A 26,493-nucleotide genomic window follows, 5' to 3' on the forward strand; every position below is an offset into this window, starting at 1 on the left:
TGTGAGCTAGTGCACGTGGTGCACAGGGCTGTGTCAGCAATGCCCTGAGGGTGGAGCTGACCCCCACCTGGCCTTTTGCTCAACGAGAGACTGACCGAGAGAGACTGCCCGCTGGTGTGAGCCGCTGTCCCAGACTGCTCAACCTGGAAGGCTGGGCACAAAGCCTGTCTCTAGAAGCTGTAAAGACAAATAGGCAACAGAGCTGAGCTGCCCACAAGAAACTCTGAGTTCCTCCTGATTCAGTCAGAAGCCAGGGTCTGATTCAGATTTGGTCTGAGGATTCCTACATCTGAATTGTCTGGAAAGGGCTGAAGGAAATCACAGATCTGTAGTTGCACCAACAGACTCAGATAGCAGGTGTACACTAACATCCCCAGGTACAAGCGGACTCCCCAGCATCTATACTGCTCCTATATACCTTCTGGAAGCCTCCTCGCGCTCACCCAGCTCACCACCCCTTCCCACCCTCTGACTCCCTCTGAAACTGTGGGAAAGACTCAGGATGGAGAAAGCAAAGTGGATTTACCCAGAAGGAGGTTTTGATTTGCGTGGGGCAGGAGTCAGGACCCTCATCCCCGAACTAAGAAATAAATATCATTCAGGCGGTGAGAAGCGTTAGTCTGCGTACCTTTCTCCACAGCCATATCTGAATGACAGCACCTAATCAGAGTTCCAGGGAAGCTGGAAGAAACGCCAAGGGACCCGGATCATGGTTGGCTACTTCTATATATTTAAGAGGATCTAACACTGTGTAGTCCAGGCTGACCTCAAACTCACTATGTAACCCAGCCTTACTTTGAACTTGTGGCAGTCCTTCTATCTTGGCCTCTGAGTACTGGAATTATAGGCACACACCACCCTGCATCTATCCTTGGCTTCTGGTATTAATAGAAGACAGAGCTAACTGTGTACACTGTCACATAAGGCAATCCCTTGCTCTGTGCTAATATGAAGCAGAGGTATCACATCAAGATGGCTGTAGACCCAGGTCCAGCTGCAGTTTTCCCATGTGGGACCTGTTGGCCTCACTGCTCTCCCCAGATCCCTCGGGGTCCACCATGCTATACAGGCTTGCTTTCTGCCCCACAGGCAGTGCTCAGCCACAGGCTGATTTGTTCATCCAAGCCTACAAGTGTGCTTAGGAATACCTGACTAGTGCAGGAATGGACTAACACATACATGAAGCATGGAGCCATGGTCTGACTCTTTGGGGGACAGAGGTGGATGAGGACAAGCTAATCAGGGGACTAGCCCTAGTGGTGAGCGTGGAAAGAGCAGAGGTCTACTGAGGAAGCCAAGCTTTCCCTTGGCTCCTGGAAAGTCTCCAGGCAGAAAGGGAACTGCTACACTCTTCACATGAGGTCAGGGTGCCTACTCTGAAGCTTGATAGCCTGTTTTAGGATCCCACTACTGAATGTGTGATCGTGAACAAGTTGCTTAAATCTTCTTGCACCCACTTGGGAAGGCATAGGTAAGGTAAGAATTAGCCTTTGAGGGTACTGTGGGAGTCTGGCATATTAACACACCTTCAATGTTTGGGCCAGCATCTAGGAGGGCACAGGAGGAGAACAATGGCCACTGCAGAGGTGATCTGCCCTGGAGGAGAGTATTTGGGAAGTCATACTGTAGGCTTTGCTTACAGAGCATAGGCAGATGGCTCCTGCAACCTGGAGGAGTCTGAAGGTTCCAGAGCAGGTGTGTGACATATGTATTCACTGTAGGCCCAAGGGCAAGAGAGCTAGGTACACTACTGTTGGAGGGGCAGACTGAGGAGGTGGGTGGGGCAAGGTAGGGAGATTGGAAAGAGGAGGGTAGGCATGGGAGCCCTGTACTGTTGGGATTGGGGGGTCAGTACGGAAGGTCAGAGGGACAGTCAACCTCAGAGCCACCATGTCTGGGAAAAGAGAGGTATGTGCTATAGGGACAGGGACAGCACTTTCTTGCCTTCAACTTCAGGATTGTCTCCATCTGGGGGCTTGGAGCCAACGGCAGAGTCTCTGGGACAAGGCACAGTTGGAATCTGGCTTTTGGTGTTGGACAGGGTTTCTTTCTTCTTGGAAACCCGTTGTCTCTCCTTCCATCACCTGCTGCTTAGATGCCCCCTCCCTCTCGCACCTCTCCCCCAACCTCACCCCCACCCCGCGCCACCCTAGGAACCAAAGCACTCGAGCACCTTCTCCTTAGTGGCATCCCTCAGGACCATCCCTAGTACCCTGCAGCTTGTCCCCAAGCACCTCTCCTCTCTGGCCAGTAGCTCGCTGCTCACAGAGCTGAGGTAGGGAACTGCTTTCATGCTGACACCGTTTACCGAGAAGGCAGGGGCAGAGAATCTGCACGCTTAGAAAGGACAAAGATGGACCTTGGTCCCGAGCTGGCCCTGCGAAGGTCTGGACACCAGGTTCTTCTCACTAAAAAGGTGGCGCGGGGCCTGGGCGTCGCAGGATGATCCTTGGACTTGCCGTGCAGGAGGAGGGCGGAAGGCTGATGGGGAATGGGTTCTTTCCTCTCAGGGTTGGGCTAAGGAAGGAGACTTGTTATTTCTAAACTGCAAACAGTCACGCCAAGGAGGGGTGAAGTGATGGAGTTAGCTAGTGCCGAACAGGGCGCCCTCCTCGCGCGCACAGTCCCTGAATGCGCACCCGCAGCCTTCACGCTGCCGGCAGGGTTAAGGCTGGAGACTAGGGTTGGGGGCTCATTTCCAAAAGGCGCCGAGATGACTGGAATGACCACGGAGTCCCCAGCCCCTCCCGGCATGTCGGGAGCCTCAGGAGGACAAGGAAACTTTACCCCCACAAGGGGCCGAGCACGGCCTCCACATACCCTCGGGGCCCGGTCCGCCCCCTCCTCCCGCTCTCTCCCTCCTCCCTTCAGTCCCTCCCCCTCCTCCCCTCTCGCCGGCGGCTGGAGGCAGCAGGTCCGGGCGGGGCCGCGCCGCGGAGCCCACAACCTCGAGCTCCCGCCCCGCCGCCGCACCCCGCGGGACGAGCTGCGGAGCCCGGTTTGGGGACGAGCTGCCGCGACACGGGGCATGAAGTTGGGTGCGCGCGGGTCTGCGAGCGGGGGCGCGGCACTGCCGGGAGCCGCCCTCGTCTAGAGCCCGTTCTGTGAGCCATGGAGATCGGGGGCCCCGGGGCGCCGCCGCCGCTGCTGCTCCTGCCGCTCCTGCTGCTCTTAGGGACCGGCCTCTTGCCTGGTAAGTTTCGAAACGCGAAACGGGCCTTTTTCTCCCGGGTCCGGGCACCTAGGACTCCGGGGCTAGGGGAGAGGAGGCCCGGAGCTGCGGTGTCAAGCCGCGGGTGCGCGCAACGGGATAGCCACAGAGTCTCCTCCACCCACTACAGCTCCGATGTCCTGCGGTGCTAGCTGAGCCAGAGAGGAAGGAATCAGCCTCCAAGTGCTGGGAGAGGGGGTTTGAGTAAAGGCGGGGGGTGGGGGGATAGGGGTGGGGGAGGGTGGTCTGACTGCATTTCGGAGCTGGAACCAGAACCTCCAACTAGGATAGAGGTGGAGTCCACCTAGGAGGGAGGTTCCATCCAGCCAAATCTCGCTTTCAGACCGCCCCCCATGTATGTCCCTGTTTTCAGGGATCTGCCCCTACCCCTGGAGCTCCCACCCTACCCTTTCTGCTCCCCCAGGCTTCCTCCACCTCTCTTCCTCTAAGCGGACACCTTTCACTCTAACCCGTGATGGGGCTTCCTGCAGTTATTTAATCCTGGCCTTCCCACTGAGCAGAGGGGCTATGCCTTACTGGTCGGTTCAAGACACCAGGAAGAATGAGGTTGAGGGGGGAGGCTGGGGGGGGGGATACTCTAGGAGTCCCCTTCTAAGGAGTTCCCGTGTCTCTCAGGTGAGCAAGAGCCAGTAGACAGCAGAGGCTCCCCTCTTTCTTCCCAACCCCCTCCTTTGATGCAGCAACCCAGCAAATGGAGGTAGGGAGGCCCCCTAGCCACGTGGGGGGCCGATGGAGAGGACACAGATGGGCTGCTGGCTGGTGGAATGAGGGGCCACCCTCTTCATGAAGCAGTGTGGCGCTTATCCATGGAATCTTATATCCGTCTATGAACACAAGGTCCTGGCGGCCCCGAGGCTCTGCGTTCATTGTCAGGGTGTACACTAGAAGCCCAGGCAGCAGGACCACTCCTGTGGACAGAGGCTCAAGCTCCTGCAGCCATGAGAAGTGGTGCCCAGTCCTCTTTCATTCACCCCCCTCCCATCCTAGCTGCCCCATACACCTTCTGCCACCCAGCCCCACCCCCCAACCCCTGCTGTCCCTTTACATCCTTTGTCTCTGCCGGTCACTGGAGATAGGGCACTTCCATCCAAAGTGATTGTCTGCAGGGGAGCTCTACCCGATTAATTCAGTGTTCACTATGTCAGTTGTCTTGTTTTCCTGGTGGAGTGTAGGAGGGCCTGATCCATTCATTCTTGGGGCCCTGGAAAGGCTTCCTTGAGGGGAGGGGAGGAACAAGGCATCATGCCCAGGGGCCTGAGGTGGAAGGTGAGGTGGAAGAGAAATCAGAAGGAAGGGCTGTGATGGCATAGGGACTGGTGTGAGGCTAGAGCGGCAGCTTCTGTGGTCACCTGTCCTTAAACCTTCTGCCTCCCCCACAGCTAGCAGCCACATAGAGACCCGGGCCCATGCGGAGGAGCGGCTCCTGAAGAGACTCTTCTCTGGCTACAACAAGTGGTCTCGGCCAGTAGCCAATATCTCAGATGTAGTCCTTGTCCGCTTTGGCTTGTCGATTGCTCAGCTCATTGATGTGGTAGGTATGGGGATGGCCTGGTGTTACATAGGACAATGGGGTCACCCTGCAGGAGTTATCACACTGAGACTCCATGTGGCTGGGATCAACCAGGTTGCCAGCAAAATGTCATCCTGAGCCTCAGCAGGTGCTCAGCACCGGGGAAGGGAGGTGAGCACTGTAGCTCTGGACCTGTTCACAGGAAAGCTAGTGGCCATGTTTCCTAAAGTAACCAGAACACCTTTTGGAGTAAAGACCAGGAAAAGGCTTCTGTGGGTATAGGAGGGCCAGTTCCCTCCTCAACAGCTAGGCTGTAGAAACTTTGGTTGTGGAATCCTTTGAGTGGCCACTGTGGTACACTGGGGGGCAGGCATGCTGATCTCAGATCAGATTCCAGAGCCGCCAAGTACAACCAGTGTGGAAAGCGGGGCTTGGGTGAATTGCAGACAGGTCCTGCTTATCTGCATGTGTTCATTTCCCTAGTGAAGGTCTAGGAAGACTTCTGGGAGGACATGTGTGAGCTAGGCAGTGAACTTCCTCCAAGGAATCCTGGAGGAAGCACAGGAGACCTGGTCCTGGCTCAGGGAAGTATACTGTAGGAAGCTGGTCTCTTTTTTTTTTTTTTTTTGGTTTTTCGAGACAGGGTTTCTCTGTATAGCCCTGGCTGTCCTGGAACTCACTTTGTAGACCAGGCTGGCCTCGAACTCAGAAATCCGCCTGCCTCTGCCTCCCGAGTGCTGGGATTAAAGGCTTGCGCCACCACGCCCGGCTGGAAGCTGGTCTCATGTGGGGCTGAGTTGCTTTGTTAGGACCCAGCCTTTCCTGGCCAGGCTCAGCTGCTTCATGTCGGGTGAGACCAGCCTTAGAGGAATCCAGCCATGGGTTAGTTCACACCTGTATTTCAGTACCACCCAGGGTTCTGCCCTGTTCCTGTTGGACCTCAGCATGGGTTCTCTCCTGGCTGGTAGAGTCATGCTGAGAAGACATGACCTTACCAGTGAGGGTAGTCAAAGCCGATCTGATTTAGTAAACTTGGGGTCTCCATACTGGGTTTTGCTGAGTTCAGGGATAGAGCCTAGATTGGAGGAGAGAGACCTGTCCCTGCAGAGCCTTCATTGCCCTAAAAGCCTGCCCCACACCCTGCTACAAGGGGAAGTGTTGGCTCAGGGCTGGCACTGAACATGTTGGGTGATTCTCGGCCATTACATGTGCTTTCCTGACAAGAGCTGAAAGCAGCTATGCTATCTTTGACAGAGTCAGCAGCAGCCCAGGGCTTCAAGGCCGATGTGATTGAACACAGAGACCTTGCTAGTTGGCTCTACTCAGAGCCAGATACCAAGATTTCATTCTCAGAAGGGTCCAGTGTTTGCTCCCCCGCAAGTGGTTCCTACAGTGGCTCTGGCTGGGGGACATCAAGGACAGTGCAGGATGTACAGGTCCCTCAACCTTGCTGAGGTTTGCAAACACAGTTACAAAGTAGTGTCTGGCAGAGGAGACTGTTGGCGGCAGCTCAAGGTTCTGGGGAGAACACCACCAGATCTGCCGAAGGCAGTCAAGCTCAGTCTCATGCTCTCTGCCTCGGGAGACACTGAGGCCCAAAGCACCCTCAGCATCAAGATTTCTGTGAGGGACCTGGTTCCCAGGCCTAATCACTGCCCCTGATCTAGCTAAGGCCACACATGAACACGTATACACACACATGCATATAGATAGCTCCTGGGTCTGGTTTGAGGGTGTCCCAAAGTTTCACCCCACACACTGCCAGGCACCTTGGAAGTGCTGGTTCTAGGTTGGCACTGTACATATTGGAGGTTTGTGGCTACATCTGTGTAGAAAGATCTACCTTGTGTCTGGCCTGCTTTGCTTTCTTCCACTAAGGGTTGGGATCCAGGTGTCCTATCAGTGCCCAGCCTGCCTGTGTCCCTTTGTGAGCTACCATATCTGCTACAGATGCCCTCTCTGAGGTCTGCATCCAGTAAACGCTTTGCTTGAATTCACACCCCAGCGTCAGCCTCGGAGAAGGCTACTGAATCCCGGGTGATTTCCTAACCCAATGCTGAGCCCTTGCGAAATGTGTTCCATGGCTCTACGACACGTCTGCAGCATCAAAGGCCCCCGAAGTGTGACGGCCACATGCAGCTGGAAGGGATATGCTAGGAAAAGAAGACCCAAGCATGCCACAGCCAGATCTGTTCTGATGACCCCGGAGGCCTTATGGGATGAATCAGACAGTCTTCCATTCTCAGCTTCCTTGGGTATGGGTCAAGGTCATGCAGGGAAGAGGTTGCTGCAGACTAGCTCTTGCAGAGATGAGCCGACTCATGCAGGCAGCACAGAAAGCAGCAGCCTATTGACTGTTGTGCATTCTGTCTTCTCTCCCAGGGAGGGGACTTGGTCAGGCAACTGGGTGACCTTCCTAGGTGACTGTACTGGAGATGACCCAGGCCTGAGGCTGGGCATTCAGGGGGTTCAGCCTGCCCACACATGCCAGCCTATTAGGATTTTGTGGGGCAGGAGTTATTCTTGGCAGGGCACTTGCTGGATGTCTTGGGATCTCCTTGGTTAGGTCCTCTGAGAAGCCTATTTGTCATACTTAGGCTGATGAGAGAAAATGTTGGTCTAGATTGGTAAAGCTGCCCAGTATGAGGTGCACACATCAGACCTTTGTGCTCTCTGGGATGACTCAATGCTGTCCCCTAAACTGTAGGCTTGAGTTTGCAGGCCCCTCCTGGGTACTGAGTAGCTAGAAGTGATTAACAGAGTAAGAGGTTTTAGACGGTTTTATTGTGTAGTTAAAGTCTAAAGTCTGAATAACTAACAAAGATATGGCTGTGTCTGCCTTTCTGTCTCCACAGACCCCTGTGCTTGCACCAGGGCTTGTTCTCCACAAGGGTCCTGTCTATTTTAGGGGCTGACTACTCAGAACATGGGACTCTAACCTTCTGTTCCCCACAAAGAATGCAACAGAGGGGCCCATTCCTATAGCACAGAGGGGGACTAAAGGCATAGGGAGGGTAGGTAGATTGGGGCAGAGGATGTAAGAAACCTCACAGAAGAAACTATGGCCTAGATCTCCTCAGCCTGACTGGTTGTTACATGGTGACCTTGAGGTGAAACTATCAGAATCGTCCCAGGATATCCACCTTGGCTCTGGGAGGTGGGTAGTTTTGTCAAGACCTCCCAGCCAGTGGCTTTGATAGCAGCACATGGGTTTCATCTGCAGAGGGAGAGGAAGGGAGCAATGTGGGTGGAAAAGACTGTCAGTTTTCTGGAAAGAAGACTCAGGCTACAGAGCTTGGAGCCCATTTGGAGCTGAGCTTATCCCGCATGTCTTTCTGGAAGGGTTCCAGGGTCCTCGTCTCCTATCCCTAGCTCCCCTTAGGCTGCCCTCCCAGCGGCGGCGTTACCTACAGGGCTGAGGCACTACTTCCTTCCTGAAGTTTAGTGTGGCTTATCCAGCTAGCTATGGATAAGTACATGTAGGTTGGAACATATTTGTTACTGAGGGGAGCCTCAAGCTTCTTTCTTACTTGTACCCTAGGATGAGAAGAACCAGATGATGACGACCAACGTGTGGGTGAAGCAGGTAAGTGGTGGGGGGAGCATCCCCACCTCTGCCCTCTGCCCTGTATCCCCCTCACACATGGCTCTCCACTCCCACCCAGGAGTGGCATGACTACAAACTGCGCTGGGACCCTGGTGACTACGAGAATGTCACCTCCATCCGCATTCCATCTGAACTCATCTGGAGGCCTGACATCGTCCTCTACAACAAGTAAGCCCTGTGGGCCCCAGCAGGTGAGGTCAGGCCCCACCCAGCAAGGAAGCTCTAGGAATAAAGAAGAGCAACTGGAGAGGAAGCCCAATGGTCTGGGTGAAGGGGACCTGGGGATACCTGCTCTCAGGTCTGGAGGACTTCCAGCTCTGCTGGTCTCCTAAGGGCAGAGAATGGATTGGACATCCTCCTCTGGCAGTGGCTACAGGTCCCATCTCAGGCAGGTATCCTTAACCCCTGCCATGCACAAGTCACAGTTTGGTTACCCAATGAGGCAGGGGATTCTGGGAGTAGATAAAGAGCAAGAGAAGTGGCTGCTCCACAAAGCTTAGCCTCTCTCTTCTTGGGCCCGCCTTCATGTTGCATCCAACACTGGGCATCTACTGAGCCAGTAGATAAACCAGGTTCTCAAGATCAGCTCACACCCTGTCTCGGCCCCTGGAAGCTGAAGTCCATGTGGAGACAAACCCAGTTAGTGGTGACAAGACAGGAGGTAGGCATCTTCACACTTGTCTTTCCGGGGGACCTGGGCTAGGAGCAGCTGGTTTTCGGAGCTGAGTAGGTGATGTTCTATTCCCTCAGGGTCTGGGTGGGCAGCAGCTTCCACAGTGCTTACAAAGCAAACAGAAGATCTTCTACCCTCCAGTCCCAGCCATCTGCCAACAGCCCCCTCCAGGCCCTGGGGTGCCTGTCTGACCTACAAATGCTCCCATTTGATTAAGAATGACTGAGATTCTCTTCCTCTTTAATTGAACGGAGTACTAGGCACATCCTCGGTGTGTAGAATGAGCTGAGGGTGGTTTTCCAGAATGTGTTATGGATGGACTTAAGAGTGAGCATATGCCAGGGAATGGCAAAGTCTCCAATTCCTGCTCTTCCCTCACAGTGGCTCTCTGTCTTCTGCAGCAGCAATCCAGCTGAACCTTGAGCCCTGGAAAGTTTCTAGTTAGTGCTTGTTCCACCCTCGAACCCTGGGATCAAGGACTGAATCTACTCTGGGCAGCCTATTGAACCCATGGCGAGGAAGGACATGTATTTCCTGAGTGGTATTTGTTAGGCAGAGGAGTATCAGCCCAGCACTAAGCTGAGAACAGGCACTCAGAAGACCTCGCCCGTCTAAGGTCACCTTTTTATCTCTCATACGTGCTAAGATACTGTGAAAGGGGCAGCCCCCCTTTTTTGTGGGGCTGGAGATGAGCATTTGAGGTCTATCTGAACAGGACTTGGAGCTGGTGAGGGTTGATAGGACTCTAGTGTCAGCAGGGAGGAAGGCCATTTCCAGCAGTCATCAGCAGTTGCTAGCCAGATGGCTGGTCCCAGTGCTAGACACAGGAGTCCTCACTGTTGTGTTGACTTGGGGCTCCCTCTCCTGGAAGCCCAGAAGCTCTCCACCTGGTACAGGGCAAACAGAGGGTCTCACACTTGCCTCTGGAATGCAGCCTCATGTGATGAGGCCTCTTAGGGGAAGATAGGATCTGGGATCCATCCTCCCCGAGCTACTAGCTGGCTCATTGAATCCACTAACTCACACTGGAAGGCTCTAGGACCCAAATGCATGTGCTTCTTCTGGTTTCCTGGGGACTCTAAGGTGCAGAACTGGAAACTGAGGATCCATATCCTTGCCCTGCATCAGCAACCTTGGCAGAGAAATGCTGACAGCCTATTCAAGGAATTTGCTATCCTGGTACATGGCTGGGCTTCTAGTGGTTCCTGGGACTGCAATATCCTTTGAGCATTCTGAGTACCTAGGAGAAGAAAAAGCAGCCAGAAGTAGTACACAGAGTGCTGAGCCCTGTAGACTCTACTGTCACCTTCTCCATAACTGGGGCTTTGCGGCAGTGTCATGTGGAAGCAGGGCCGGAATCTGAAGAAGATGGGCTGCACTGCTACCCTCAGAGAACTCCGTCCTCAGAGAGTGTGCACTTGGGATCTGTCTGCAAACACAAGCCCAGAAGCATTCTCAGAGGGAAGCGTACACTCAGGTTTAGGAGCTCTAGAAAACTCATAAGGGGGACCCAGCCAGGCTAGGCAGGGTAGGGAAAGCAGTTGTACTAGCCCCAATTGTGACTAGTACTGGTGAAGGCAGATACAACCACGGTATCCTGAGCTATGACTGCTGAGTCCCCAGTGTGTCTCAGGGGTGGGAAATCTAGACTCAGCAACCCAGGCTGCAGATGGGAGCTATGGATTCAAGTGAGCCCTGAGGGCCCCCTGTCTGCCAACTGGTTGCAGCATCTCCTGCCTGCCCTCCAGAATATTTGCAACGCAGAGGATCCACTCACTGACAGTAGGAGAATTTAAATTTGTGCCTGGAGTGTTTGGGCTTTGATTTTTGGAGAGATGGGACTGAGAGAAGGAAATGAAACCAAGCCTGATTCCACACGGCCCGAAATGTGCCGCAAGATCCACCCCCGTGTACCCGGAGGGAACCTCTGCTTCTGCGGAAGCCAGGCTGTGCTCTGTGCAACACGCAGCCAGGAGCCCTGTTGGGGTGCACATAGAGAGCAGTGTTTCCAGCTTCTTCCGTATGCAGCACAGCTACACAGGAGAAAATTTGTGGCATTGACTCAGGATGTGTTAACGTGCAGGAGGGTCCAGGGTTGGCACCTGCTGAGACCATGAGAGGCTCAAGTCTTCTGGACTTGGGAATGGTGTTGTAGGATTTTGGCTAGCATAGGAAGGGCCACTAAGATTCCCAGGAGGCTACCGTGGGCCCTGGTCTAGACCTGAGAAGCTGGTCAGGAAAGCAGGGCCAGTTAGCTGATGAAATTCAGGAAATTCAGGATCCTTCTGCCTAAGAACCTAGAAGGACACTAGCCAACGAGCTGGGCCTGTGAGTGGAGGTGAGAGAAGTAATGGACAGAGGGGGTCTGGGCAGCTGGGTAAACAGAGGGTCTGGGCAGCTGGGTAAACAGAAGGTTCTAGAGCCCATGGCTCCGAGCTACACTGTCTTATGAGTGTCAAGACCAAAGGGATGTGTGCTAGTGCCATTGCTGAGGGATTTAATCAGGCTTCAGAGAACTCGTTAGCTATAAATCGAGGTTTCCCGTCAGCGTTTCTGAGCTGAAGCTGGCAGTGTTTGCCCAAGCGAGTTAGTGCATTACTCTCTCACGGTCTGTGAATGCTAATCTAGGACCAGAGTGACCGGCCCGGGCCCGTGAGGAAGCCAAGACCTAAAGAGTGGCATTGTGGCCCAGGTCTCACAGGGCAAATAGAGTAGAGGTGGCGCTCTGAAGATCAGTTCTGGGGAGGGTTGTGGAGGCAAGCAGGGTGAGGAAGGCTTCATGAGAGCTGCTTCCCAGTGTCGCCAAGTCATAATGTGTAAAATGAGGCGTAGCATCACCATTCATGAAGCTCAGGGGTCAAGGCTGGAACTCTGCTTGAGAGGAGGGGCCTGAAGGACAGCAGCCCCATTGCCACTGCTCAACCTGACACACATTCCCCAAGTCAGAGAGGGGGGCAAGAAGTCAACAATCGACACTGACAGCTGGATTAGACAGCTGGAGTCCACATCCAGCCTGTGCTATGACCTGTAGTGGGGTAGCCTCCAAATTCTTGGTGCCAGTGGAAAGACCCCCTTCTCAGGCTCCAGTGGCAGAAGGTCAGGGTTGATCCACCCTGAGTGTGGGCTCAGTCCAGGGGTATTTGTCCTGAGAGGCACTGTGGGTACCTAAACATTGCTATTTCCATACCTGGGGTCTTCTGTATGGATAAGAGGGGCAGAGAGGCCAACTGGCTTCCAGCAAGATGATCCATTAACCAGGACGCAATGAGCAGCTGCTTTATGTGAGATCCTTTTCATGGGTGATGGGGAAGAAATCTTGCTTGTCTCACCCCCTCAGCTCCTGGGCCCAGCAGGTACCTATTCTCCTGGATCAGGCCTCTGGACCCTCTTGTCCCACCACTGTGGGCACATGCTCTCCATACTCAGTGGGTTTGCTATGGTCCTGCAGGGACCTCCGGGATATCCATAGCACACTGCAGGGGCCAATTGTCAGCTCCTAAACTGAAGAAGATAGGCACAGCCCCTCCCCTCAGTACATGAGACGCTCAGGTGGGAACCAAGGGAAGTCAAAGGGAAATTCCCATGGTGCCTCAATAAGCAGAGGTGACCCAGGCCCCTCTGAATGGAAGTACAAATGCAAATTCATGGAGGCAGTGGGTGCACAGGAGAAGCCAGTGGTTTGGTCCAACTCTGTGCTCTCACAATAGCAATGAGTAAGAGCTGTAACACTAACTCTGCTCACTGTGGGCTCCATTCATCCTCTTCTTCTCCGAACCACATGTCACCTTGACTCAAGGGTGAGAAACTGAAGAGCACAGGTGAGTGACGGTCCAGTCCACATGGACCACCACACACAGTCCTGCACTGTGTATGACTGGTGGAACTGTCAGTCAGGCTGGGAGGCTTTCTCCGCAGTAATGTTCATGGGTGTGGTGTATGGAGGGGCAGACCTCATTGCTCTTTCTCTCGCTTCCTGCCAGCGCGGACGGGGACTTTGCAGTCACCCACCTGACCAAAGCCCACCTGTTCTATGATGGGCGTGTGCAGTGGACACCCCCGGCCATCTATAAGAGCTCCTGCAGCATCGACGTCACCTTCTTCCCCTTCGACCAGCAGAACTGTACCATGAAGTTTGGATCCTGGACCTACGACAAGGCCAAGATTGACTTGGTGAGCATGCACAGCCGTGTGGACCAACTGGACTTCTGGGAAAGTGGGGAGTGGGTCATTGTGGATGCCGTGGGCACCTACAACACCAGGAAGTATGAATGCTGTGCCGAGGTCTATCCTGACATCACCTACGCCTTCATCATCCGCCGGCTGCCACTGTTCTACACCATCAACCTTATCATCCCGTGCCTGCTCATCTCCTGCCTCACCGTGCTGGTCTTCTATCTGCCCTCGGAGTGCGGCGAGAAGGTCACACTGTGCATCTCAGTGCTGCTTTCTCTCACTGTCTTCCTGCTGCTCATCACCGAGATCATCCCGTCCACCTCGCTGGTCATCCCGCTCATCGGCGAGTACCTGCTCTTCACCATGATCTTCGTCACCCTCTCCATCGTCATCACAGTCTTCGTGCTCAATGTACACCACCGCTCACCACGCACACACACCATGCCCGCCTGGGTGCGCAGAGTCTTCCTGGACATTGTGCCCCGCCTCCTCTTCATGAAGCGCCCATCTGTGGTCAAAGACAACTGCCGGAGACTTATCGAATCCATGCACAAGATGGCCAATGCCCCTCGTTTCTGGCCAGAGCCTGAGAGTGAGCCCGGCATCTTGGGTGACATCTGCAACCAAGGCCTGTCACCTGCCCCGACTTTCTGCAACCGCATGAACACAGCAGTCGAGACCCAGCCTACATGCAAGTCACCCTCCCACAAGGTCCCTGACTTGAAGACATCAGAGGTTGAGAAGGCCAGTCCATGTCCATCACCTGGCTCCTGTCACCCACCCAATAGCAGTGGGGCCCCAGTACTCATCAAAGCCAGGTCCCTGAGCGTCCAGCACGTGCCCAGCTCCCAGGAAGCAGCCGAGGGCAGCATCCGCTGCCGGTCTCGGAGTATCCAGTACTGTGTTTCCCAAGATGGAGCTGCCTCCCTGGCTGACAGCAAGCCCACCGGCTCCCCAGCCTCCCTGAAGACCCGTCCATCCCAGCTTCCAGTGTCAGACCAGGCCTCTCCATGCAAATGCACATGCAAGGAACCATCTCCTGTGTCCCCCATCACTGTGCTCAAGGCTGGAGGCACCAAAGCACCTCCCCAACACCTGCCCCTGTCACCAGCCCTGACACGGGCAGTAGAAGGTGTCCAGTACATTGCAGACCATCTCAAGGCAGAAGACACAGACTTCTCGGTAAGTCTGTGCATGGGAATCACCCCTGACCCAGATAGGACCAGATGTCTTGTGTTTCCCACACATGATCCAGAAACCAAGGCCCCAGAGAAGCTGCACATATTGAAGGTACATAGTGTAGTCTCTGCCTGGCATGCTTTACAGTCCCTAGGCCACGCTGGGGTTAACATGGCACAGTATAGCTGGTGGACAGTAAACTGAGATGCTGCCCCTTCATCCGGGTTTCCCAACCAGCAGGTAGAGAAACTGTTTCTAGCACTATGATTCTAACACCTGCAAGGTCTTCCTTTGAAGTGTTCAGGCTGTTTAATGGCTGGCTACCCATGCCTGGGTGACAGGCAAGGTCCCATGTTGGCCTTCCTCAAAATGTAGTGGGGCTGCTGCTTCTGCTGCTGCTGGCCTGTAACCCCAAGAACAGCTTTCCCCTGGGCTTCCACCTGGTGAAGTGCGGTCCTTTGAACCCAAGAAAGGTTGAGAGGTTATAGGAAAGAGTGGAGCTGCCAGAAGCTGTGCTGCGCGCACCCCCCCCCCCCCCATCATCATTCCTTTTGAAGGGATGTAGGGTGCGGACATAATGCTGCCCCACTGCAAGGCTCTCAGGAACCTAGTGACAGAACACAGGTGCTTAGCAAACGCTACCTGCATTTGTTCTTCATGCTTCAAGCTTTGACTCTATAGAGGCCTGAAAAAGAATGTCCATGTTCCTCTGTTTCTCCTGCACTTTTCCCAGATCGCAGCTCTGGTGAATAGCTAGGCTGGGCAGCAGTTGTAGCTCTGTCTGACCATCTTCTCTTTCACATTTGTCACAGTAAGAGTCTCCAGGACTGGGGTCTGGGATCAGATAACTCTGAGTGCAGGACTCCTGATGCTAGACAAGCTGCTTGCCGAATCTGGGTCTGCCTGTGACAGGGCACAGTTTGGGGTGTAGAATAGGAGTCTCAGAGAGAGGTCAGATGAAGAAGGCATTAGGAGAAGTCCTACCCTGGCCTACCTTTCTCTCTGCTGTGCCAACTGAAATGTCTGTGGCATCTTTACATTGACCTTGTCCGGGCCTGGCATTTGTCATTGTCCCTCCTGACCCCTTGGCTTTGCTGGTTTCTGCTCATCTTCCTACCCAACCTGAGGTTTGCCTGTTGACCACTCCCAGACATTACTGGCTTGTCTCCTAGAGCTGCTAAACCCTGCAAAGAAAGGAGGCTGATGCTCCCACATTCCCAGGAGTGGGTCTTGGCTCCCTGAGTCATCCCATTGAGTCCCTGGAACTTGCGAAGCCATTCTGGGGACTCCAGAGACATGTCTGCAGAGAAATTTTGGTTCTGGGGCTGTCTTGCTGCAGCTCTGGGGTGGAGGGAGAGCTCCAGGCACCGGAGTGAGGCCACTGAGGGAGGATGGATATGACAAGTTTAATTGAAATCCTTCTGAAACCAGTGCGTCTGCAGCATAGTCCCATGGCTGGGGCTTGTGACCTCTTCCATATCTGCTGGCCTGCTGCAGCTGCCTGACCTGGTTCTGGCCCTGGGAATCTCTGACTTAATAGAGACAGGACAGCAGGGCTTTGGTCCATGGCTGTGGTGTTTCATCTTCGAAGTCTTGGTCCCAGGTGCAGGGAAAGGAAGAGGAACACCAAGCAGCCTTTTGCTCTGAGGAGCCCTTGAGGGGCTTTTTATCTAGCAGAGATCTATTCATCCTGAAGTTTTCTAAGTGAGCATGGCTACTTACTTTGGCTCAAACCAACAGGACACCTATGATTCCTTTGAAAACTCAGGGTAGAAGCCCTTGCAATTGGGAGAGCCCAGACCAAGTGTTTCTCTGCTGGGTTGAGTTCTATTTACCACATCTTACTCCCTGCCGCTCACATATATGCACAGACTGGCTTAGGAAACCCCTCATGCCCTGTCCCCGGTGCAGCTCTGATCAAGCTTGGGGTAATTACAGGCTCTTCTAGACAAATGATGTGCTCACAGGACAGTGATGAGGAAAAAGCAACAGTGTGTGACAGCCACCCTGCCTGAAGTACAAGGGCAGATCTGCATGCAGAAACTGCCTTCAACACATTGCTAATTCTCAGGCCTAGTCAGACCTGGCATTAGTCTCCCTCCCGAGTCTTTGCTTCTGAGAACTGCTTGAGGAAGTAGCTACTTTGCATCAGGCCCTGGAAGAAGCTAGAGTCTACACTGTGGGATCCAGAAGAGTCTGTAGAAGGAACCATTAGTCATTTGGATGTCATCGTCACCATGTGCTATATAGCACGGTCCAATGAGGATTGACTGGGTATATATATGTCCACAAACAGTGGACATATATATCATTCTTTTGTGTGCTTCTTGCCACCATTCACCCTCTGTCTCTGACCCTCCTCCCTCCTTGGAACATCTCCTGGCACCACTGCCTCCCCACCAGTGCCTGCTCAGGCTGGCTATGCTGCCCATGTAAGAAGTAGGTGTGCATAGTCAGAAGCAGAACAGAGGGTAGTTGTGCACTTTGCCCTTGCTTTAGGGATGGCCTTAGTGATCAATCCATTACCCAGCATGTCCTGGCTCTTACCCTCTGGGCTAGGACACATGGCTGACATCTTTCTGAGATCCACTTTTTCTTAATTTGATTTTATGCTATATGTATGGATGTTTTGATTACATGTATGTCTGTGTGCCACATGCATGCCTGCTGCCAGCAGAAGCCAGAGAGTGTGTCAAATCCCTTGAAAAAGGAGTTATAGATGTTTGTGTCCACTATGTGGGAGTTGGAATTGAACCCAGAATCTCTTGAAGAGCAGCCAGTGCTCTTAACCACTGAGCCATCTCTCCAGCCCCTGGAATCCACTTCTGACATCTGCACTGTGAGAAGGTAGACTCAGCCTCTGTGCTGCTACCAGCTTTAGAAAACATAAGACATACTTCATCCTGAAGTCATGGGCCCTTTGTCTGGCCAAAGTAGGCCCAATGAGCTACACTTTGAGCTTAGGCAGCCTGCCAAGCAGGTAAGACCAGCTAGTGTACAGCATGATCCCCGAGCCTTCTGTGGCAGTGTGGACTACCAGAAAGCACTCAAATGTGTCTGAATTCAAACACCCTACACATGCAGCCTTAGATATGGGTTCTATAGATGCCCAGTCCACCTCATATGTTACCTCCCTCTGTTCTACCCAGCAGCAGCCTCTCTGACCCTGCAGATTCTCTGGCCATGCTCTGTCTCACCACATCAGTGTACAGATGTGTATCTGATGGGAAATACAGAAACTGTGGCTCATAGTGCCAGATTCCAGAAGATTCTCTGGTTGCCCATGGTATCTGAGAGCTAGAATGACCCATGTCTGTGTTTGCAGGTGAAGGAGGACTGGAAATACGTGGCCATGGTCATTGACCGAATCTTCCTCTGGATGTTCATCATTGTCTGCCTTCTGGGCACTGTGGGACTCTTCCTGCCTCCATGGTTGGCTGGTATGATCTAGGGAATAGCGGCACCTAGCTCCCAGGTCTCTGTAGGGCCATGCGACTCGTCAGTCACCCACATCTTCCAAACTGGCCATGAGACACCTAGGAGAGAGAGATGCTGCCCTGGTTGACCCTGGTTCTAGTCAGGCCACAGGCCTGGTTGGAGCTAGTTGAGGACTGATATAATTACAGGCTGAGTCCCCCGTTAAAGTTTCTCCAGAGCAAGTGACAGTCACTCCCTGGCTTACAGACAGCACACACCCATCTGTGTCACAGAGAATGATCCAGTGTTGATCTCAGTTGTCCTTTGAGGGCAAAAAAATTCATCCCCCTTCAGGAACCAGAGCCCCTCATGCTGTGGGATTCCTACGACCCAAGAAATTCCCATGGTGCTCTGCTGGCCACACCCTCTCCCTCCCCATAATGTGGTTCCCTCAACCCTCCAGGCTGGGCTGCTCTCTGACTCAAGGTGTCGGGTGTGAGCCCAGGCAGGTTTTTATTTTGTTTAGGTTGAAGCGAATTGGTAAGAAATAGAGCAGTGAGATATGTGGATGGGTCCCACTCACAGGTGAATGAGTGCAGGGTCTCACAGGAAGAGTGAGGCACCACAGGACTCCTGCTTCCATCTCAGGGTCACAGGCATCTATCATGAGCATTTCCTAGGGTCCATAAACCCCAGGAGGGAAAGGGCATTGAGAGTCTCAGGGTTGTGATGGACCCAAATCCTGTCCAGGGCCTGGGCCGTTCATCCCCTCACGGATCTTCCTTGATATCCCTGTATGTTTCTGCCTCTCTGGAATTAGAAGACTGAAAGTAAGATTTCTCATCATGGTCCTGTGGTGTGGCCACAGTTCCCCTGAGCACGTCTCTTTAGACCAGTAGGAGTGGTGGGAAGCCCCTTCAATGTTGTAGAATAGGGTGAGCTGCCAAGAGACTTCCAAGCAAAACAGGCTCCATGACTCATTGTTTGAGGGCTATCGACCAAGTCTTAGGGGTGCCTCACCCGGTTTGCCTTGCACTTAGGGAAGACCCCAGAGGCTCCTCTTCCCCTTCCCAAGATGGCACCAGGCAACCTGAAGAACCCACAGTGGTGGGATGGGAGAACGAACATGCTGTGCACATCTCTATGAGATTCCACTGAGTGAAACCCAGAACATGGGAGACATGCGAGAAATCACCCTGTGTCGTGGTCCCAGTTGACTCCCCCCGCCCCCCGCTGTCTCCACCAGCCAGGTGGGTTTCGCAGAACTGGGCCCAAGCTGTTCTAGGCCCTGAAGCTGAGGCCCCTGATTGGATAGTCCTGGGGACTGCAGAATGAAAGAAGAACTTAATGAACACACCAAGCCTCCAGTAGGTACGGCTGCCACCTCCGTGGTATGACTTGCCCATCCCAGCTGAATGAGGATGTCAGGAAGAAGGTATGCCAGAGGGCCAGCATTGCCTTTACCTGACTACCTACAGGCAAATCCACTTTTAAACACAGAGCTGCTGGGCATCCAGGGTGCTGGTGGGAAAGGAACTCCTCCTCGCTGGGAGCCCCAGGCCATTCCTATGAACAGGAAGGGGATGCAGAGGCCTGGTCTCTGAACTCTGGATATTGTTCCAGGTCTTCCCTAGAGTCCTAAGGGCATCGAGGATCCCATCTGCCTTGTTTCAATCTGCCCTCCACTGACTGACTAGATCTCAACCCCCCCCCCCATATTGGAACTGTCGAGCTGCTGCAAGATGACCCTAGTGGGGAAATTCATACCAGAATCTGGGGACCAAGGGGAACACAAGCCCCAGTGATGAAGACAACAGGTAACACCTGACAGATGTGTGTTCTACCATCATAGTGCATACGTGGCTCCAACCACAAGAAATGCAGACAACAGTGGGGATCAGGGCAAGGCCATAGTGACATGGACACACGTGGACACACAACAGGACTGCTGTGCTGTTCTCTTCAGGGTTAGGAAAACTGAACTGCTGGGATGCTCCTGACAGGATATCCACTCCCCCCATCCCCCCCCCGTTCCCCCCCACACACACACCCACAAGCTAGAAAAGGAAAACAAAACACTGTGTGCTCCCCATTCCCACTCAGCCGGCCTTTTGTCTGCCTGCTTCCAGTGTTGATATATGTTCAAGATAAAGTTCAATTAGGGCAGAATGCTTGATTTAAGGCTTTCGAACCAGTGAGCTTTAAAGAACAGAGACTGTTGGCCCCAGCCCCTCTGATAGGTAGACATTATCTCCCCAAGGCTCCCAGTCCCCCCATTCTACCCCGTCCCATTAGACAGCATCAACTCAAACGGGAGTCTTGGAGACCAGTTCAGCTAGCCATCATATGTCTGGGATCCTATATTGGACTCTGCAATGTCTGGCTTCTTTCGCTTGTGTGGCCAAGGCTCATCTGCAGTGTTGTGTGCGATAGACTCATTGCTGTTGTGTGCTTGTTGGTTCTTAGTTGTTTCTGTCTGAATAAACCGAGTCGTGGTGTCTCCCCCATCAGCGTGTGACCCTGTCTTCATTTCCAGGTGTCAGTAAAGGTGCCGCTGAGTACCTGTGTTCATCTCTGTGGGCATGTGTTGCCATTTCTCTTTGTGTTAATATTTTTTTGCTTTCTGTATGCTACAATGTCTTGACATGTTGGGGGCCTATCAGACTCAAAACTGCTGTTTCCACAGCTGGCCAATTACTAGTGCTCAGTTTGCTCGGAGTCTACCCACCTTCATGGCTGATGGGCCATCTACAATATTCCTTATAAAACTTACACCAGAGCCAGCCACAAGACAACTAGAGGCTGTTTTGTAGCCCAGAGCTCGAAGTGTCCAGAATATCACAGGATATTTCCTCTATGTGCCCTGAACCCCTCACAGAAACCCCCATGAAGGTGGGGCTGCCTCATTCCCTCACGTACCTTCTCTGATGGACCTGGTACCCCCCAATCCTGGCACAACATCTCAGTAATTGCAACTGACACCCATGCTATAATGCCATCAACCTCCCAGGGAGTCCCTTGTCTCCCTGGTAAACTTAAGATCGAGGTACAGAGCCCTGGGGTGCATCCCACACAGATAACTCACCCTACAGGTTGGAAGTAACCTTACTGTTGCCATAGCTCTTGGGCTCTGGTGCTTTTCCACTAAAGACATTTGAGAATCCACTGCTTAATACTCTGGGTCTCCTGCCACCCATAGAAATTAAGATGCATTGGTACAAAGCCACTAGCTGGTCTTGGAAGTGTCCAGCCCTTTTGGGGGAAAACCTGCAGATCCCTGGTATGTGTCCATGGTGTGCACACAGGTTTTTAAAAAAAGCTACCTGAGAACATTCCTGGCTCCTGCTGCTTTATTCTAGTCTCTTCCATTTCAGTCTGTAGAAAAATGCCAGTTGCAACTTCCCAAATTGATTTGCTGCTGACCCGCAGCTGGAAGCACACTGCTCAGGACACAATACCAAGGGGAAGGGTAGAATTATCAGGCTCTGGCGTTTGCACTGGGATTTAGATGATTCAAAGCACTTTCCATTTGGATATGCCGTTTACACTTGTTGTTTGCAGGTAGGAGTTTCCATTACTTTAATCCTGCCTGACATTTCTTGCTATTTGCTGGCCTCACGGGTGATGTGCAGATAGAATGCACAGACCGTCAGCATGCCTACATATCCTTTCTTACTGTAACTGCTTATGTCACCAGTACCCAGAAGCTGTCAGTCTCCACTGTGTATCCACTTCTGCATCTAGCTTATATGGGTTCCATACTGAAGACTGTACTGCTGCGCCTGGCTTCCCTCAGCCTGTTTGGGATTCATCTGTTTACACTGATGGATAGTTTACCATATGGTGATGAGATGCCAGTTCTTGTGTGCTTACTGTGTGGCTACCACACCATTTATTCACCCATTTTCTTTGCAATAGATGTTTGGGTGGTCCCAGGTTGTTGTTGTATGAGAAATGCCGCTGTGGAGGGGTTATGGTGTGCATACCAGCTTTTCATCCTAACACCGGGGGTGAGGGGGAGAGGCATGAGAATGAAGGGTTCAAGACCACCCTCAACTACATTTTGAGTTTGAGGCCAGATTGAGTGATGTGAGATTTTGTCTTGAACAAATCACCACTAGCAGAAAAAACATACAAAGGGCTGGGAGTCAGCACAGTGGGTAAACTGTTTGCCATGTATCCATAAAGACCCATGTTCACATCTCCAGCACCCATATAAGAGCAGAGAATGGTGGTGACTATCTATAACTCCATAAACATTTTTCGCAATTCTCTCAGACAAGCAGGTCCCCAGGGCTTGTTGATTAGTAAGTCTAGCCAAACTGGTGAGCTCCAATTTCAGTGACTAACCAAACCTCAAAAAAATCAGAAGGGAAGCAATAGATCTCAACTTCCTGCCCCCACAAACCACACATACCACACACAAATACATACACACACACACACACACACACATCACCATCACTACCACACACACACACCACATACATACACACACATCACCACACACATACACCATTACCACCACACACCATATACATACACACCCACACCCCACACCACCATCACACCCCTCCACACCACCACCACCATCACACACACACACCACACACACATACACACACAGCACTCATACACACACCATCACACACACATATACACACCATCACCACCACACACATACACACACACACCATCACCACCACATAACACACACACTGCATCATACACATACACACACACACTGCATCACACACACACACACCATCACCACACACAAACACATCATCACCACACACATACATACATACACACACACCACACACACCATCACCACACACACTACACACACCATCATCACATATACATCACACACACACACACCATCACCACACACTCACAAACACACACCATTACCAGCACACACCATATACATACACACCCACACCCCACACCACCATCACCACACACCCACATCACACACACACCATTACCACACACTCACAAACACACACACACACACTCACCATTACCAGCACACACCATATACATACACACCCACACCCCACACCACCATCACCACACACACACACACACACACACACACACACACATTACACACCATTATTGTAATTTTAAAAATATCATCTACGTTTCTATTGGGAAAATACACAAGGCCAGAGAAGACTTGAACACCATTGTTGTCTGCTGGCCTGGCTAGCATTTCTTGAATCTTCTCTCAAACAGCAGGAAGCATGCTTATCCTTTTCAAATGTATATGGGACAGTGGCCATGACAGACCACATGCAAGGCCTGAAAGCAAGTGGGACGGAATTCATGACTGGGTTAGCAGAGTATTTTCCTGACTAGCAAAGAATCAACTAGAACACTGTGTCTGTTTCAGAGGGATTTAGAGAGTATGTCTTTCCATCAGTGAAACATATTTACAGTAATTTCTGCCATACTGGGAGATTTATTGTTTAATATGTTCTAAACCCTGCACAGGGGAAACCCGATCTAATCAGCCGCTCTGGACATTCGCTCTTTTGGTTCTCATTCTAGAAGCTGCTCCTTGCTTATGGCAAACACTTGTAAAACAAAGCTTTCCGTATTGATTGGAAACACCACTGTGCCTCCACCTCCCGAGAACATGACACCCTGCTGCCTTTGGCACTAGTTCATTAGAATATTCTAGAATGGCCTTGTTTTAGACTACTGCTGGGTGACTACCTCCCTGAGGCAGAGGGAGGTTGTTGTCAGTCTGCTCACACCATCCCCAGTCCTTTGTAGAGGTCTCCATAAGTGCCTGGAGGTGTTGTGGTCCTTAGAATATCCTTTGCCCTCATCCTAGATATGAGATGTGAGTGTTTCTCCTCTGCCCCGAGTGCTCCCTCAGCTTTTTGTCTGGGTAGTTTGGACTTTAGGTTAAGATGAGTGTTCCAGCTGAGCATGGTGGTGCACGCCTTTAATCCCAGCACTTGGGAGGCAGAGGCAGGCAGATTTCTGAGTTTGAGGCCGGCCTAGTCTACAGAGTGAGTTCCAGGACAGCCAGGGCTATAGAGAGAAACCCTGTTTCGAAAAACAAAAACAAACAAACAAACAAACAAAAGAATGAGTGTTCCTACTGTCTTTACCACATGTGATGCTAAGTCACATGATACCACATGTGACTCTCATGGCTCTGTCATCAGTCTGAGATCTGAGATCTTTCTCTGATGTTCCAGTCTTCAAAGCCTTGTTACCTCAGTATCCCAGTGCTCCACTTATGACTGCCTCCCTCCTCTAGGCCTCATCACAAGGCTGCTGTCAACAAGTTCCACACATCTCTCCCGAATCAGGCTCCTGGACACGCTCTCCTCTGATCCTGCAGCTTGCTGATGGCTTCGACAGTGTTCTCAGGCTCACATCTCCTGCTGACTTTGTTTCCCAGTTTCTTTTCCATACACCATCCTTCAAGCTGGCTTCCCTTCATTTATTCCTGTTATTTTGGGCTTTGTGTTATTAATATTCTTCCCTGCCTCTGTGGCGCATTGTAAGCTTTAAAAATTAATAGACCAAAGAAAACACAAATTCCTCTTCATCTGCTACAGGCTGTTCGTTTGTCTGAGTGTGTTTGCCTTGGAAGTTTCCTTTTCTTCGCATGCCCTAAGCCTGCATAAAAATGCTGTTCACGATTGGGCTGTGAATGTCATCTCTGTATATGTGCATGTGTGTTTTAGAATGCATATGTGTGTGTACACAGGTCCAGAAGGAAACTATTCATTGTCTTATAACAGCTTCCTGAGGATCAATGCTGTACAACTGTGCAAGCACATGCATATATTCAGTGACATGTGTACATACAGACATGCATGCATGCAATTACATGCAAAGGGATACTTGTATGTATACAGCATGACATAAAGACATGTGTCCACAATAATGCTCATAAAGACACATGTGTACAGAGACAGACATGTTGTATACTGGCATTAATACACACATGTACCTGTGTGTCCACATATGCACACACATGTATCTACACACATTGAGTTGTGGTAGACTGTTCCTTTAGTCAGTGTCAGACATCTCTTGTGCCTTGTCAAAACTCTTACCCTTCTCCCAGTGATGTGGGTTTCCTCTTTTTTTCTGGACTTTACATGCTTAGCTACACAGATGGGAGCAGTGGGCCAATTACTTAATATTTGTTGAAAGAGGAAACAGAAACTCCTGACTCTTAGTTGGGCCAGGATTGGGAATGCAAATGTCATGAATTCATGCCATTCTAGACCCTTGTCTGACACAGACAAGGAAGGTAAGGCAGGAAGACTCACATGATCTCTCTGAGGGTGGTGATGGACCCAGGGTTGAGGTGCTGTCAGGGGACAACCTTCCTCTGAGACACTGAAGACAAGGGACTAGAGATGGCAGGTCTTAAAGTGACATCCCCATGCTGGGAGCCAAACACAGAGGCTGAGGGGAGTGGAGGTGATCTGGACTCCTTGGACTGGGGATGGGGTGGGCCAGGACAGACGCAAAAGGGACAAGAAGAGACAGGTTTGAAGTGAGGGCCCTGTTCTGCGAGACAGACAGGAACAGAACGCTGGCAAGAGCCTGGCAGACATGACAGCAGGTGCAGAGGCCCAGGGGTAGCCATAGCAGACGCCCTGCTGTGCCCTACAGTCGGCAGAAGGTCCGGAGTTCACCCTTAGAAAGACAAGGATTCCTTAGAAATGAAAGTTGTGCCCAGGTTTGCGCCTTAGTGGGGTAAATGAATGGCCAGGTGGTCATCTGCTGCCTTGGGTGAAGGATGAGAAGTCAGCACAGCATCCAGGCTGAGTCCTGGTGAAGTCCAGAGGAAGGAACCTGGGCTTTGAGGCCCAAGAATGCTAGAGAGTTTTGAGTGAGAAGGTGGCGTGAGTGGTGGAGACAGCTCCCAGCAGTGATCAGACACCTCATATAGGCTGACAAGCAAGCAGAAGTTTATCTGAACCTAGAAGTGCTACAAAGAAGGGGCTTGAAGGAGGAGCGCCGCCCTCCTCCCTTTCCAGCTCCTGCCACCTCAGGGTCTTCCTCTGGGTTTCCTTCTCTGCCCCTCCAGCACACAGTTGTTCTTAGTGCTGAGACAAAATTATGGATGATGGTGCTGGGGAAGGCCAGGGCAATTTGAAGTGGCAGAGGGAAGGTCCTGGTGAGAGAGAAGGGCAGACACAGCTGGACTGTAGTCTAGGAGACCTGTGGCCCAGCCTCCTGGCACAGTGAGCTCAGGCTTCCCCAAAGTAAAAAAAGCTGAGGTCTCCACACCCCAGCTTTTGTTGTGACATGAAACAAAGCAGACCCTTGAATTGTTCTCTGGTCTCACAAGCAGGGACAAGGCTGTACTCACACAGGGCTCTAGCTTGTCCATAGGTAGCTCCCTACTCCTGACACTCTCTCTGTCACACATACTCGTGAGCCCCTGTGCCTGCTAAGTCTGCTCCCACATGCCTCCAGCACCATCATCTACTTGAGGACAATGTTTTTGCACCCACCTGTGCCATCTGTGCCACCAGAACCCACCTGTCCACATCTGTGCCACCCATGCTCACCTGTGCTCACCTGGTCTTGTGTTCACAGAGCTCACCTGGGTCTATCTGTACTCACACTCCACCTGTGTTCATTGTACCCTACCCCACACTTGCACCTAGAAACACCTCCTCAGGCATGTTTGCACATGGGGACTT

General features: G+C 52.1%; 2 protein-coding genes across 3 annotated transcripts in view; one reads left to right on the forward strand and one right to left on the reverse strand.

Moving 5' to 3' along the window:
* The first annotated feature begins 2,904 nt into the window (after positions 1-2,904).
* Positions 2,905-20,791, forward strand: Chrna4 (cholinergic receptor nicotinic alpha 4 subunit). Of its 2 annotated transcripts, XM_085831584.1 has the most exons (6): positions 2,905-3,193; positions 4,612-4,763; positions 8,284-8,328; positions 8,408-8,517; positions 13,003-14,377; positions 17,700-20,791. In XM_085831584.1, the coding sequence occupies exons 1-6, from the start codon at positions 3,112-3,114 to the stop codon at positions 17,823-17,825; spliced, it is 1,890 nt and encodes a 629-aa protein (XP_085687710.1). In that variant the 5' UTR covers positions 2,905-3,111; the 3' UTR covers positions 17,826-20,791. The 2 variants fall into 2 exon arrangements, with proteins under 2 accessions (XP_085687710.1, XP_085687712.1); XM_085831586.1 differs by lacking the exons at positions 2,905-3,193; positions 4,612-4,763 and adding an exon at positions 7,676-7,756.
* A 4,531-nt stretch (positions 20,792-25,322) lies between these two features.
* Positions 25,323-26,493, reverse strand: part of Col20a1 (collagen type XX alpha 1 chain) — a 34,390-nt gene continuing 33,219 nt past the window's right edge. The window contains exon 37 of the mRNA XM_085831616.1: positions 25,323-25,958. The gene's annotated coding sequence lies outside the window, so the exon portion shown is untranslated. The remainder of the gene's footprint in view (positions 25,959-26,493) is intronic.

This window comes from Mus caroli, unplaced genomic scaffold (assembly GCF_978045245.1).
Source record: "Mus caroli unplaced genomic scaffold, Mus_caroli_1 scaffold_2, whole genome shotgun sequence".
In the NCBI taxonomy this organism is placed as follows: Eukaryota; Metazoa; Chordata; class Mammalia; order Rodentia; family Muridae; genus Mus; species Mus caroli.

Excerpts from the sequence above, each read along its gene's own strand:
- Chrna4 (XM_085831584.1), top strand. The coding sequence starts at position 3,112 with ATGGAGATCGGGGGCCCCGGGGCGCCGCCGCCGCTGCTGCTCCTGCCG. Across the intron at positions 4,764-8,283 it reads TTGCTCAGCTCATTGATGTG|GATGAGAAGAACCAGATGAT; the intron begins GTAGGTATGGGG and ends CTTGTACCCTAG. Across the intron at positions 8,329-8,407 it reads CCAACGTGTGGGTGAAGCAG|GAGTGGCATGACTACAAACT; the intron begins GTAAGTGGTGGG and ends ACTCCCACCCAG.